Source organism: Oxyura jamaicensis, chromosome 4 (assembly GCF_011077185.1).
Source record: "Oxyura jamaicensis isolate SHBP4307 breed ruddy duck chromosome 4, BPBGC_Ojam_1.0, whole genome shotgun sequence".
In the NCBI taxonomy this organism is placed as follows: domain Eukaryota; kingdom Metazoa; phylum Chordata; class Aves; order Anseriformes; family Anatidae; genus Oxyura; species Oxyura jamaicensis.
This window is the reverse complement of record NC_048896.1, coordinates 61749269-61764505: the sequence shown is the minus strand read 5'-3', so window position 1 is coordinate 61764505 and position 15237 is coordinate 61749269. Positions and strand designations below refer to the sequence as shown.

Below are 15237 nucleotides of genomic sequence, written 5' to 3'. Positions count from 1 at the left end.
TCTCTTCTCTTCTCTTCTCTTCTTTTTCTGGCATGGGCTGAAATGTTCTTACCAATTCAATCCATTTATTATTAAATGGCAGTAGACCTCATTTAATTAAATGCAAAGTTATAAACTAAATGGTTCCCAAATGTATGTTTTGAGAATTTAAAGGAAAAAAAAAAATCACTAGAAAGTGTTTGCCAAGTGTTTGTATTGGTTTGGCAGGTATATGGAAGGGGTTTTGTAACTAGAGGCAGTGCTAGATGCAAAAGAATTAATGTCTTTACAAGAAAATCACCAGTTTTACCCAGGGAAATGACATGGGACCACATATGTGTGTTTGTCCCAGCATCAGTGGGTAGACAGTGAAAGGACGGGTGCAGGAGCTTTTCCTCTGCCTCTGTGCTCGGAGGAATGGAGCTGCTCTGCCCTCGCTGTCCTCCTCCCAATGCACTGTGCCCCAGAGCAGTCGCACCTCTCAACACGCTTTGTAGCAAACTGCTCTTTCAGGCACACGTAGCAGTCCCTGAGTTGAATACCCCTGTGATGCTCCCCAGGGCTGGGCCTTCCCATGGTGAGCAGATTGCAAGCTGTGCCCTGTGCACTCCAGGACTCTCAGTTCAACAGATATGTATGGTGTCTACATATACATACATACATATGCTCGCACTTATGGTCCTTAGTGCCAGCCCAGCTATCTGTTAGTCCCAGCATCTTGCCGTTTCTAGGCAGACCCAGAGGTCCTAGTGTGTTTGCTGATTCAATTGAAATGTTCAAAAAAATGTTTTTTGAACAATCAAAAAATTTTTTTACACTGTAGGAATATTAACTGAGTTACACATGTTACTCATTTAGCAGTACTGACAAAATAACCTGTATTTCATTACAGCCTTGGTGGTGAAGGGGGAAAAAAACATGGCTGCTTGTGGCATTCCTTATCGTTTTTATTCCTTGTACCACTTTGATGTTTATCTCTCATTTATTGTGAAGTTGGATTATTTCAATTTTCCATGTATACAATTATGCATGTTTTGATGTGTGTTTTAAAATCAGCGTGCTGTTGCTTTCTGAAATTAGCCAAGGTTTGAGTATCACATTCCTTAGCCCGGTCTTAACTCCCTCTGCTACATGCAAGACTGTGCCTCTTTTTGGAGAGCTGTAAATTATGCAGCACTTAAACAATTACTTAAACAATATTGATTTCAGGGGGAGTGGGAATGGCAACACAGCTTGCTTTGCCTTTAGCAAAACATTTTTTCTGTTCCAGCTTTTCAGAAAGCAGAGTCAGCCCCCAAAGCCCTGCTCTTCACTATGACCCCTCTGCACTCGGCGAGGCATTTCGGGGAGGGGAGTGGAGGCAGTCATGTCCTGTCCTTGCTCCTGGCCGTTCCCCTGGGTCTGTTGTGTGCCGCTGACCACCGAGGATGTCGTGTGGCACGAGGTTGACAGGAGTAGTAGCTTTTGCTAGAGGAATAACATCAGTCATGGTTGCGTGCATACAGCACGCCCAAGCAATAAATAATTGAATCATAGCCTTAACTGTTTGCTTTACTTGCCCTTTCCAAAGTAAAGCTGCAGTGATGCTTAGATTTGAGTATATAACTTTCTTTCCCTGTGCCCTGGGCTGCTTAACACATCATGACAAATCTTTGCCTGGACTGACCTGGCAGGGTATCCAAACACAAATGGCTTGGTCGAGGTTGAGGCAGTAAGTTTGGGCAGCACAGAATGCATCTTTGTTTGCAGTTTCTGAGTAGGAAGCCAGTGTTGTTGCAGAGCGACTGGGACGAGTGCCTGGATCCAGTGTTTATTTCATTAACTGGGGTATCAGAATACCATTTGTCTTGTCCTCAGTGATTTATGGTATGCACGCTAGGATTAAGTGCTACAAATAATAGTTTCTGAAGTTAATTTCTGTATACTGCCTTAGTGTTTATTCATCTGTTTCCGTGAACATGTGGAGGGATACAAATTATCAGCCACATATGTTTACTCATGAGCTAATAACGCAGTTTCCCATGTCTCTGGTTTTAATGAATGCCCTGCCCAGGTACTGGCAGACCCCTAGCATGAACAGATAAATTACAGAATGGCTCAGGGTGGAAGGGACCTTGAAGGTCACCCAGTTCCAACTCCCCTGCCATAGGCAGGGACACCTCCCACCAGACCAGGTTGCCCAGGCCGCCATGCAGGCTGGCTTTGAACACCTCCAGGGATGGGGCATCCACAGCTTCTCTGGTCAACCTGTGCCAGTGCCTCACCACCCTCTGAGTGAAGAACATGCTCCTAACATCTAATCTAACTCTCCCCTCTTTAAGTTTAAACCCATTCCCCCTTGTACTATCATTATATATCTGAGTAAAAAGTCACTCTCCATCTTTCTTGTAAGCCCCCTCTAGGTACTGGAAGGTGCCAATGAGGTCACCCGGGAGCCTTCTCCAAGCTGAACATCCCCACCTTTCTCAGTCTGTCTTCATAGGAGAGGTGCCCACTGATCATCCTTGTGGCCTCCTCTAGACCCACTCCAACAGCTCCATGTCCTTCTAGTGCTGTGAGCCCCAGAGCTGTGTGCAGGACTCCTAGTGGGCCCTCATGAGAGCAGAGCAGAGGGGGACATGCTGCCCTGCTGGCCTCACCTCTGTTGATGCAGCCCAGGATGTGGCTGGCCTTCTGGGCTGCAGTCATACTGCATGTCTGCTAAATGCAGTATTTGCAGCTCGCTCACAAGAATGAGCCACTTCTTTTCAGCAGTGGTACCATCTGGGCTTTGTAGATGTAACCACAGCAGGTAATGCGCTTCCAGACAATGCCTTATTGTCTGCATAGGCAGCCACATGCTGGAGTCGGAGACCTTGCATACCTACTTAGAATCAAGATTAAATTACCAACCTTTTTGGCATTTTTATGTAAAATGTTCTTTATTATGGTCTTCTCATAGCTAAAGCATGAGTCACTTGCAAGCCGTAATAGATTTTGGCTATGCCGCATGATGAAGTGTTCTGGATGCAGTGAAACATTTAATCAAGACTCCAGGCAGAGCAACTCCCAGTGGTCACCTTAAAAAAAAAAAAAAAGAAAAAGAGAGAGAGAGAGGAGAAGCGAATTATGGCACCTTTTCTTTGCAGCATTAAGGTTAGTGTTAGGGACATCACAAGAAGGTGACTTTTTTAGCTTTAAATAATAATGTAAGCAGATTTACGCCTAATTTTTCCAATAGTGTCAGTTAAATGATTGGGTTTGTGAAAGCACTCTGATCTCCCTGTGTTTTTTTAGAAGATATTGATGTTTCATAAAAATGAGTTAGTTGTAAACCTTCAAATTGCCCTACTAAACTGTACTTTACAGTATGATTTCACCTCCAGGAAAGTTATGCAATGTTAATATAGTGGAATTGCAGCCGATGGATTAAAATTACCTGGGAAATTACAGCATTACTTATAAATCCTATTCATCATATTTATGTGCACGTTTATTTAATGGAGAAAATGAAATGTTGATAAAAAGTGTTGAGACCTATGTTTCCAAATGATTTCAAGGCTGGTAATCAATAGTAACTCCTAATTTTGTGAGGGAAGAGAAAATCCTGATAGAGATGGGCTCAAAATGTTGTCTTTTGCTGGGTCCATGTTTGATATCCACACTCTGCACTGGGGTGATTGGAATAGGTGATCGCATACCCTGGGACTGCTTTCACATCCTCCCTTTCCTTAAGGTACTCTTTGAAAATGGACCTTTGGGCTTTGACATCTAAATTAAGTCTTGTGCCTTGGTATCCTTCTGTGGAGAGATCCCAAGGATATGGCTTGACACATCCATTTATTGCATGAGTCACCATCACCTAAATCAGAGACTTTGCTTAAAATTTACTAGGATGAGTTTAGATTACATTCACTACCCCATTTCTTTTTTTTCAGAGATGCTACCCCAAAACTCAAGTGGTTGCTGCTGCTGCCTCCTGGACATTTTAACTTGTCTTTTTTTTTTTTATTTATTATTATTTTCAGCATTGCCTATTTAGTTTGATTTTTTTTTTTAATTCCCACCATAATCTTCCCACTGTTAATAGTGGGATTCTTAACAACTTTGTATTTCTGTATAACAGGTTTGCTGGCCTGCAGTAAAATAGCCTAATGTGATTTTTATTGTACTAGCATGTACTGGGATTGTTTGCCTCCTGGCAAATGGAATATTCAGATGCTTCATTCATCCTCTGTCTAAGCAAAAGCTATCATCTTGTCCCAAGGCATTTTCTTTAGAAGTGGGCTTTCCATCCTGTTGTGGAAATTGTAAATATACAGGGTCTGTGGTTCAGGTTTCCCACCTTCCTGAGCTTTGGTATAGATGGTTATTCAAGTAAATTTAAAATCTGTTTATTTTTCTCCCCCAAGCTTACTGTTACCCAGTATTTTCCCTCTCTGCAGGCTCTAGCATGGCTCCTGCAGAGGTGAGTTATGTGCCACCTCTCTGTGATTCCTAGCTGGATGTAACATCTGTATTAGTAAGAGCTCCACTCATCCATGGTCACCTTCAGTTAGAGCAAGCTGGAAACTGGTTCACTACAGACAAGAGCCTTTTTTTTTTTTTTTCTTTAGATTTCCTAGGAATATTGGGTTGTGGGCTTTTTTGGTTTTTGTTTTTTAGAAAATTACTTTTTCTCCTTTTCTCTCTGGAAACTCATTTTTGCTTGCCAGTACTCTGATTCTTGATCCATTCCTTTGCCTTCACAGTTTGGAGGAAGCAAATGCACTGCTCCTGCAAACACTTAGTACAGCTTTAACTTCACTGATGTGAGTAGCCAATAAGATTACTCATGTCAATTTAAAAAAAAAAAAAAAAAAGGAATGTACACATACATGTGTTGTTCAGGTTGAGCAAACCATTGCTTGCTGGATGAACAACAGGGCTGAAGTGATGGAGACAGGAGAAAAATAACTAGTTTTGGCCATGTTCTTGTGTTAGCTGCATGTATGTGATAAATTGATAGTTGAATTTCTCTTTTTTATTATTTAGAAGAATATTATTTAGAATATTTGACAGGAGATTGGGAACAGAATCCTTTCGCTTTTGTTCTGCTAAAATTATTTATGATAATGCACTACCACAGTCTCCAGCAAAGAAGAACAAGCTCCTTATGTTTTTTAATATGAAGGATCATATAATGGCTTAAGCATAAACACAGGCCTTCAGGCAGTGTGTGCCAATACTGCCGTTAGATTAGATGCTGTGTCTTGAGAGATGCAGTGTATATCACGGCAGCAAGCAAAGGCAAGAATGACTCAATATATAAATTGAAAGAAAAGCTGTTGCCTTTCCACTCTGATCTTTAATCAAATAGCTGTAACATCTGAAGGAATATTGAACGTGTGAGACATCTGGGACTTTCTTTCTTCTTAGATCATCTTCTAGGGAGAGATCTCTGATGAAGCATGGAACACGGACAGGGTGGCTGCAAGCAGAAATGACTGCATGTGGTTTTGGGCTACCAGTGAAACTTGCTGCTGCCTCATGAGCTAATTCAAGTTTTCTGTGGCATCTTTTTCCCTCATTTTTGTTGATTAGATGGAAGAACTTTAGGAAAAAATATATTCTGTCTATAAATCCTACTCACCTTGAAATAAAAGAAAAACAAATGCTAATATGTGCAATAAAACAGAGGGATAGATTCTGGCCAAATGAGTCCATTGGTTTATAGAAGGCGTTACAACCAGATAGAATTTGGCATGTTGCCTTCCAGTGCAATGTTTTATTTTACATACCTTTGTAGCTCATAAACCCAGCAAGTTTGGTCACTGGAATAATTTCTTGTTCCAAAATAAAACTCTAATATTAAGCTTTTTATGTTGAGTATGGAATTTGTCTAGCCTGTTCAGTAGTAATTCTCTGGGGTACTAGTATTTTTGAAGTGGATTGGTTCTTTTGATCTAAGAAATTAAACTCGGTCTTCTAGTAACTGTTTCTTAATTCAACACATTATTTTGAGCAAGTGTCAGAATAGATTATTTGAATGCAAACTCTATTTATAGCACCCAGATAGTCATTTTGGTTAACAAAAAAATATTTTTTTGTTGTTTTCCATCATAACTGAGTTTCTTCTTGGGCGCAGTGTTGTTTCTCAATCTGTGCACCAAGTGTGAAGACTACACTGCATTATCACTCGTTGTAGTCTCGTGCACACAGACTCTTCATAAACAGCCTCAGTTAATTCAAGGAGTGTGTTACCTACTTTATTCAAAGACCACCTTTGAAACAAGAAAATCAATGAGTTTCCTACTACTTCCTTGTGTTCAGGTTCATGCCTTAAATGCTTAAATACCGTATGTTTTATGAATTGAGGTCCTCGTTTGATTCTTTACATGTATTAACACCTGAGGTTTTTCTGAATGGAGAAAACAACTCTTACTATTCTTATATCTACGTTTAAATAAGTAAATTTATTAAAATCTATTTGAGGTGAATGCTGCCTGATCTTGTACTGACAAAAACTTACTGCTGCACACTCCCACAAGGCACAATTTGTTCTGCATTTGTTTATTTAGAAAAAAAACACAAAAGCACCAATTTGAGTAGCAAATAAGAATCGGAACAAGATTAAGGTAATTAATACTTCCTCTGCTTTGAAAATGAGACAGCAGGCTGCAGCAATCAGGATGTCACGGATGAGGATGGGTTGACCATCTGTAATAGTGGCAGGGGCATTGCACTATTGTAAGGACTTACTACTTCTGCTAATCTTTGTGGTTTGTTTATGTCTGTATTTTTGCATTCCAGATTAAAACACAAACAAAGAAAACCCAAAGGTAGTTTGCATAGAATTTGATATATAAAATTATTGTGTTTATTTTACAATGCACCTTTGCAATAGTTTGCAAGTAAGCAACCTGTTTTTTCTACTAAATAAACTGAGGGAAAGCTTTAATTTTCAGACATTTCTCTAGATGCATGAAATGTGTGAGGGGAAGCCTTATACTAAAATTTATATAAAAGTAGAGTAATTTTCTGGAGATTTACACACACACGTGGATAGAACAAAGCTTGTCTGATTTTTCCACTTCCCCCTGTACAAATAAAGCAAGGCAGTATTTTGAATCTATTCTTCAGTTTTGCATCACATTCATGAACAACTTAGAAGTCACTGCAACTAAATAGTCACAGTGATCCCATGGCTTCAGCAGAAATTCAAGGCTGTTTAGAGGAGCGAAACCTGCATCAACAGGAGGAGCCATTTATAGAACTGAAAGGTGCAAGCAAACAGGCTTCATTCCTTTTGCTACTGCTGTAGTTTATTGTATTTGAGTCATTATTCTATTTGAGACAGTAAGAAGCTTTGGTTCCTATATTAAGTGAACTCTTGATATAAATGGAAATGAAGGATTTGTCAGAAGGATGGGTCAGAGACTGTCCAGAGTGCAGTACTTTGAGAAGTCCAAGGACTGCTCTCAGGTGACTGTTTGGTGCCTGGCTTGTGTCTTCAGATGGATGGGTGTGAGGTCATGCAGAAATATTCCCTGTGTTGGATAGATTTGGAGGAGGAGAGATGGAGGGGGGTGCTGATCACTTTCTATGTAGCTCGGGCATGTCACTTCCTCCAGTCATACAGACATTTTCACCAAGCATTTCCTTCCTATTCCAGGGGCCAAGAGTTAGACAAATCCCTTGAGCTCCCTGTCTTTCTTCCTGTGGCATATTTCAGTGTTTGAGGACTTTGGTCTTCTGAACTAGATATTTGTTCTTGCACTTGGCTGTTGTCGCTGGAGGGTGTTCTGCAGTGGGTGCAAGATGAGAGATCAGTACGAGTTATGTAGACCTTTCTGAACATGAGGCCTGTGGTACAGATGGCCTTCTTGTCTTGCCTTGGTTAAGTCTGATGTAGATCAATAACTGCACACGGTCATTAATTGGTAGCATATGATATTAATCAAAACATGTATTTCGAGAGTCTGAGAAATGCATACTAGTATCTTTATGCAAATGTAATGCGGGACTACAAAGTAAGAGGCATTTGGCTGCAAAGAGATGGCTTGTGTGCTTGTTTAAAGCTTTTTGGATTTTTTAATCCTGCTCTGGCAAAGATGTGGTAAGATGTACTGAAACCTTCCAGTGTCCTGTGGCACTGAAAGACTTTGTGGTCATGGTTGTCCAATGAGCTTCTACCAGGGGTCTGAACTTTTGAAATAATTTCAAAGTGAAATTAATTTCTGATCTCCTGAATGGACCTCATCTTGCACCCTTACATTAAGCTTTAGGCCTAACCTTTCTTAAACTAGGCCTTGGGCCTAAAATGCAGCAGTTCACTCTTTTAATTTGAGGAGAATGTGAAGATTTTTCTCAAGTCTTTCTAAGAAACCTATTATTTACATGAAATTTCTGTAAATGGTCACATCCTAGGATTTTATTCTTTAGTTTTGCCAGTGCCACGTATAAACAGAAGTGATAAGCCGTAGCAGAAGTGAAGAAGAAGTTGTATGCAGGGCTGGTGATGAGACCTAGCCAACAGTGAATTATGAAGCAATAAGCATTATCGAAGCCCGGTGGATAAGCAGCAATCATGGTGTAAACCCTCTTAAAAACAGCGGTCTCTATCTAAAAATTTATCTCCTTGTTTGATAATTTCTTATTTTTCCAACATTTAAAGCATATCTTTAATATAAAATACAGTGTCTTTATTTACTTGCCAGGTGATTTTCCTGGATAAAACTACTTCTATAAAATTGATCATTTTTACTTTTTATTTTCAGTCCACCAGAATCTGACTTTATAATTAACTAATTTATCTCACGAACCATACCTAGCCATCTGTATCCTTGGATTCTTATTATTTTACATTATGCAAGCTGTAGGCAATGCAGAGCTCCAAATCCAAAACCCCAGAAGTTCTCATATATTTTTCATGTTTTTTACAAAGAGAAATCTCTCATCATGAAATTGGGTTCCGGTGGTGATATATTACCAGGAGCTGTAACACTGTAGTTGTGCATGACATACAATGGTATTAATAAATAAATTGCAGAGCCTTGCATCTGCTTTAACTTGAAACTGTACCTGGTGAAATGCAATACTTTCACCAAGGAGTGTTGTTTGTTGTGCCAGTTCAGGGGGAGGACCTCCTTGGCAGGTGACAAAATCTTTCATTTGTCACTTTTGCTGTGTTTCACCACTTTCCGTGATTAATTGTCACCCTGATGCAGCAGTCACTATTAAAACCATCAGTACTCTCTGAAAATTAGTGTCTGGTTATTCGATTGTTTGAGTCATTGCTTGTGATGCTCTGATTAACTCTTTTTGTACTTCTGTTGTCACAGATATGAATTTGACAATAAAATGCCTGGGTTATTTTTTCTCAGTCCGTGAAGCTTAGTACCATTTGTGAATGATCCAAGGAATTATCTATGGTATAAATAAATAATGGTATCCTATAAAAGGCCATTTAAGGCATGTAGGCCCGGTGTTTTGTCTGCGTTTTCAGCAGATTTCTCTAATATTGACATAATATATCCTCTGTTTCTAAAGATGTGTCAGTTCTCTTTAATGCCATGGCAGGCTGTCTGCCTGAACCTTCTTTAGAAACTGCCTCAGAGAAGCAAGGTGAGATTCCTGGCGCAGGAAGCCTCAGAGGATCGATGGCCTTGGGGTGCAGCCACTGGGATCCTGGGGAGAGACGCTGCCAGCAAGCCTGGCTGACTCGGTTGTTGTGCAGACAACCAAGCCTCTGTCACTAACACTTATTTTTGGGATCATCCCGGTGATTGTCAGCATGGTTTGGCAATTACTGCTTGAAAGCAGAATGGGGAAAACAACTATGGCAGGTGACTAGTAATAGTAAAAATCATACCGTTCATATCACCAGGGATGTTTGCATTGATCATATCCAGAGCAGGCCTGTATGTTTTCAACCAAGTACAAGGAAATCCTCTGTGGACAATGGGATGACAACTACATGCAAGTAATAAATAATATTTTGCCTGTCAACCTAGGTATCTTCTTTAAGTCATCCATGTCTTTGCCTCCCTTCCTGTGCAATGGCCCTGTCTTTCTCTATTTCTTGACGAGAAATAAAGACAGATTGGCTTCCTTCAGCTACTCAGTTTTCTCTTTAGAAGTTCATCAGAGTTTGGTGGCCATTTAATATTTTGAGTCCAAAACTATCCCCTTCTTTCCCCACCAAAAATAATAAAAAATATGCCAAATATTTCAAAAAATATTTGGGATATTGCATGTCATACCCAGCAATCAGGGAAAATCAAGCTGTACGGCTTTCTGAATCACCATCAGCAGATCTATGAGAATTCAACAATCCTGCTTATGAAAAAAAAAAAAAAAAAAAAAAAAAAACCATGAATAAATAACACAATCTTTCAGAAACCATCGTTACTACTTGGGAAGGCATACACATAGAGCATGTGAAAACAGTATGTTTAGGTGTACATAATAGAGTGAATGCTAGTGGCTGCCCCTAAAGTAACATTTGTGTTTGCAATTAGAGGAGAGCTTTGAGAGAGGGAAAAACAGATATATATATATTTTAATATAAAGTGCAAGGGTGTTTTTTCCTCCCTCAGAACTGAGAGTTGCCAATACATAAACATTTCAGAGAGAATTTTACACCACCTCATCTTTATGTCAAGCAGCATTTAATGGTTGAATGATCCCCTGCCCCAGGACTTGGCAGCTATCCTCCAGGGGCCGACTTTGGGGATTACAATGACAGTCTATCAGTGGATCTTTTCCAATATAAACTAGGCTAGGACCATTTAAAATCAGTTGCTATCAACAAGTCAAATTATCTTTATTTATGTTAGAGGCTTTCCTATGAGTATTTTCTAACAATGTGGAATTTTAATATCCAGAGGGGCTATTCCTGTTGTCAGTGTTATTTGGGAATGTTCTAATTCATGCGATTAGGCACAATTTACCTGATTTATTTCAAAATTATGTGATTTGTAACATTCGGGTCTAATCAACATCTAACTTGCAGTGCTCACACAACTTTTTCTGATTCTTCATTTTTAAAGGTGGAAATAACGCTTCAGGATATCAATGACAACCCACCAGTATTCCCCACAGATATGCTTGATCTGACTGTAGAGGAGAATATAGGAGATGGATCTAAGATAATGCAGCTGACAGCCATGGATGCTGATGAGGTAGGAGCACGGTTTCATATTTGAAGAACTGCACTAAAAATGCAATTCTGGAAATGCATTTCTTTGAGGACACTGCAACTAAGGAGCTGTTAAGAAACCAGCAAAAGCCTTCTGAGCTACTGATATTAAACAGCTAGTCGGCTTAGCATGGGGTATTGTAGTCTCTTGTACGTGTCAGGCAAGTATATCCAAATATAATTTAATGTATTCATTACTTTTGGAAAGTAAGTTATGAAAAAGTTAATCATATTGCTTCTTTCACTTGAACTGATTTTCTTTACACTGGGGAAAGACCTAAAAAGTCAGTATGAGCATGCAAAGAAGCTTGTATTGTCATTAAAATATAGTGTTACACTTAACAGCAACAAGTAATTCTTGCATTCAAATAATAAGGTAATTCAACCCCCTCAGGAGAATTTTATTTTATTTTATTTTATTTTTTGTGTGTGTGTTAGCTTGGTTATTCCTTCTGTGATTGTTAAGTGATGTACTGAATCTTGCTTCTGTGTAGGGATGCACTAAAACACACCTAGGAATGGCATGAATGATAAGAACTACTCTACTTTGTTTTCTGGGAGCAGTCTGATGTACAGACAGAAAGCAGGAGTTTGGAAAGGTGCACAACCATAACAGAAGTTGTAACAGTATATATCTTAAAGTTAGGAAGAAGTAAATCTTAAATGGCCACTTTCTGCTGAGATACAGCAAACTGTTATCTAAGATTTTAGCAATGTATTATGCTCAAGCCTCTTTTGTGACCATTCCTGCTGTGTTATGCATTTCTGTCTTCTTTTTTCACATGTGCAACCCATATATGTAGCTCAGTAAAAGGCGGGTGCCTGAGCATGCTGCCTTTACAACATGCACAGCTGCTTTCAGAATCAAAGGTTTAACTTTAAAAGGGTGACAGAATGTTTAAAAATTATGGTTGAACGGTGTACTTGAATCCCTCTTATAACTATTTTTCAATGATAGTATTAAGGCAGCAAATTTCAGCCCCTTGTCGGTTATAATAAAGTCTTTGTAGAGATTTGAGAGATGTAAAGACACTCTAGCTGGTAGATGTTACCAAAGGCTTTAACAATTACAACAGCTTCTAGTGCTTTGCAAATCCGTTTCAGACAGTTGTTGATGGGAAGTTTCTAACAGCTTTGTAATAGGTTTCACAAATCTTTTATTTTGCTTTGCTTCTTACCTAATTGATGTAAAGTTACTAATTTGATTAGGCCAGCATCACATATAGCTGCTGTTTTAGCTGTGGTCTGTTAGGAGAAGGCTGCCTAGTAAAACAAATGGTGGAGAAACTTGGTCACCTCTGAAATCTTAAATTATTATCAGATGTTTTTGTTAAGCCACACAATAACAGGAAAACATATTACATACCCCAGATACACCTGAGCACACAGAGTCTGTGTACACTGAAGCTCTGCGTGCAGCTGTTGGAGGCTGGGCACCTGGAGAAGGCTATTTTCTTTTTAAATTTCATTTTATCAGTTAGCTGAATCTGGCTCTTTGAAACAAAACTCCAGAGAAAAGGTTTGGCATGAGGTGCTATTGTAAGGCCAGATAACTAATGCTTTTCTCTCATCTCACAGGTACGAGTGAGTATTTATCTCCGTTAATTTGCTTTTTTAGGCAAGCATGTTTGAAACAGCTGTTGTTTCTTTCTTCCTGATCTCTTTGATGGGAGTGGTATTTGGTGCCCAAACAGAAGGCATCGGGGAAACGGCCAGCCACAGCATTCATTGCTCACCAAAACACACTGCTGGGCATCACCAGCACATGGAGCATAAGTGCGCCATGCTGGAGGCTGCCAAATGCCAAACCTTCAGTGCCCATTTGTGATGGGGCAGGGCTAAGGCAAAACACATCATGTCATTATTTGAGAGTTTTTTTTTATTATTATTATTATTATTTTTCCCAACGTTTTACTTTCAACCATTATGGAAAAAAAAAAGAAAAAAAAAAAAGCTGATGATTTTTCTGTGTACAATTACTTTTCTGTCATTTTCTTTTTAAGCAAAATGCTCACAGTGCACGTCCTTTTTTTTTTTTTCTTTTTTTCTTTTTTTTCTTTTTTCCCAGAAAGTCAAATGAGATATTTTGTTCAACCACCAAAGCAAATGCTTTTGACTTCCAGGGACTGGCAGCAGATCAGAACTGTGATTTCAGTGACACATGACTTGTCACTTCGGGGCTGCTTATTCACAGGGATGAATGCATTTCCTTGCATAAATTGACCTTTTGGGGGCTGCTGTATGACACCTGTGCAGTCATTGCTCCCATGAGTTTCTCCTGACCAGGAGCTGGTGGAGCTGGTGCTTGGCTCCCTCTTTTTCATGCCTCCCTGTCTTCCTCCTTCCACCCCATCTCTTGTAATAGAGGGAGGGCAGAGCTGTGCCCACAGGCAGCAGGCTCATTTAATTTCATCTTCCAGTTTGAAAGAAGAATAAACACTAATCACTGGTAGAGGGAAGGTGTTGCATTGCCTGGTGATGCTGGCTTGAGATTAGAACAGGTATTAGGGCTTTGTGGTCTTGGTTGGATGCAACCCTTTTATAAACAGTGGAGCAAAAACTATCTGAACAATCTCGTCATTTCACGTCTCATAAATAAAACCTGTGTGCATAGGCGTCTGTATTGGGGGACTGAAACTGAGACGGGGCAGGAAGGCTGTTTATTAAAGGAAACTGTTCTGAAAATTTTCGCCAAGTGCAGTTACTGGAACAGTTCTTGCCTTACTGAAAGTTACGATGTGGTTTTCCTGGCAAATAACTTGATTTGACCACTTCTGTTTTTGCTTAGGGAGCCAATGCCCTTGTCACATATACTATTATCAGCGGTGCGGATGATAGCTTCCACATTGACCCTGAGTCAGGAGACCTGATAGCCACCAAGCGCCTGGACCGAGAGCGCCGCTCTAAGTACTCCTTGCTGGTTCGTGCTGATGATGGGCTGCAGTCCTCAGACATGAGAATAAACATCACTGTCAGTGACGTTAATGACCATATTCCCAAGTTCTCCAAACCAGTGTATTCCTTCGACATCCCGGAAGATACCACCCCAGGTAAATAGGAAATGACCCTAAAACTGGCTGAAATTTTCTTTTCCTCCATCCAGAGGGACTTGAGAAGGAGGGAGAAAACCTCTCTAACTTGTCCAGGAGGCAGCAGTGGTCAAAGGTATCTCTCAGATGGGATGGAGAAACAGAGGGAATCACGTCATGCTGAAAGTCTGCTTGCTAGCAAATCAGTATCACTGGTGCAGTACAATAGGGTAACATTTACTTTTGGGAAATAGAGAAATAGTTGCCACTCAAAAAAAAAAAAAAAAAAGCCAACAACACCAAAATAACCTTAGTTCCTAGATGCAGAACAACAGGAATTATGTCTGTATCACAAGGGAAACCTCTGAGTGCCACTATTAAACAAACAAACAAACAAACAACAACAAAAAAACACACACACAAAAAAAAAAAACAGGAAAGTAATAGAGGGAAAAACTTACAGAATGGAAACACTAAACACTATACTCTTATGGAAAAGATGCAGCAGCGATGCTAGTCATCTTCAGTGAATGCTTAATGCATTGAGGGTAGGATCACAAAATTGATTACCATTGAGCTGCTGATAATTTATGCATTGATTTCTCAATAGTATTTCTGACACACACTCAGTTACCAACCCTAACATCATATTTTCTTAATATCACCTTTGACTCCTAGTTTTGGCAACTTTTTGTACAAAATGTAACCTTTAGATAATTAATTCTGATTCCTAGAATTAATTGTAAACCTTTTGAGTTGCTGTTTTCCTCTTTTAAAACTTGTTTCATTTGTGATAGTGGTTTGATGTTTACAAGCTAGGTTTTATGCTAGAAACTGTTTAGACCAACTGATCAAACACAACAATAATAATAATAATAATAAAAAACTTACCAAAACTGTGCTGTATATTGTGTCTCAAGATGAGAAATGAATATTTCTCTCAAAAAATAATTGCCAGTATTTTATACAGAGTGCTTCCATAAAACCAGTATCTGCTTTATTAGTAACTGAAGCATTTTAGAAACTTTTTCTAAAATATAAACAAACAAAGGAGATGTAAATGACATA

General features: G+C 39.4%; 1 protein-coding gene across 1 annotated transcript in view; it reads left to right on the top strand.

Annotated features, from left to right (window-relative positions):
• FAT4 (FAT atypical cadherin 4) overlaps positions 1–15237 on the top strand; it is a 144026-nt gene that overhangs the window by 61330 nt on the left and 67459 nt on the right. The window contains exons 2-3 of the mRNA XM_035325202.1: positions 10992–11123; positions 13929–14190. Coding sequence (XP_035181093.1) covers positions 10992–11123; positions 13929–14190 — 394 coding nt within the window. The remainder of the gene's footprint in view (positions 1–10991; positions 11124–13928; positions 14191–15237) is intronic.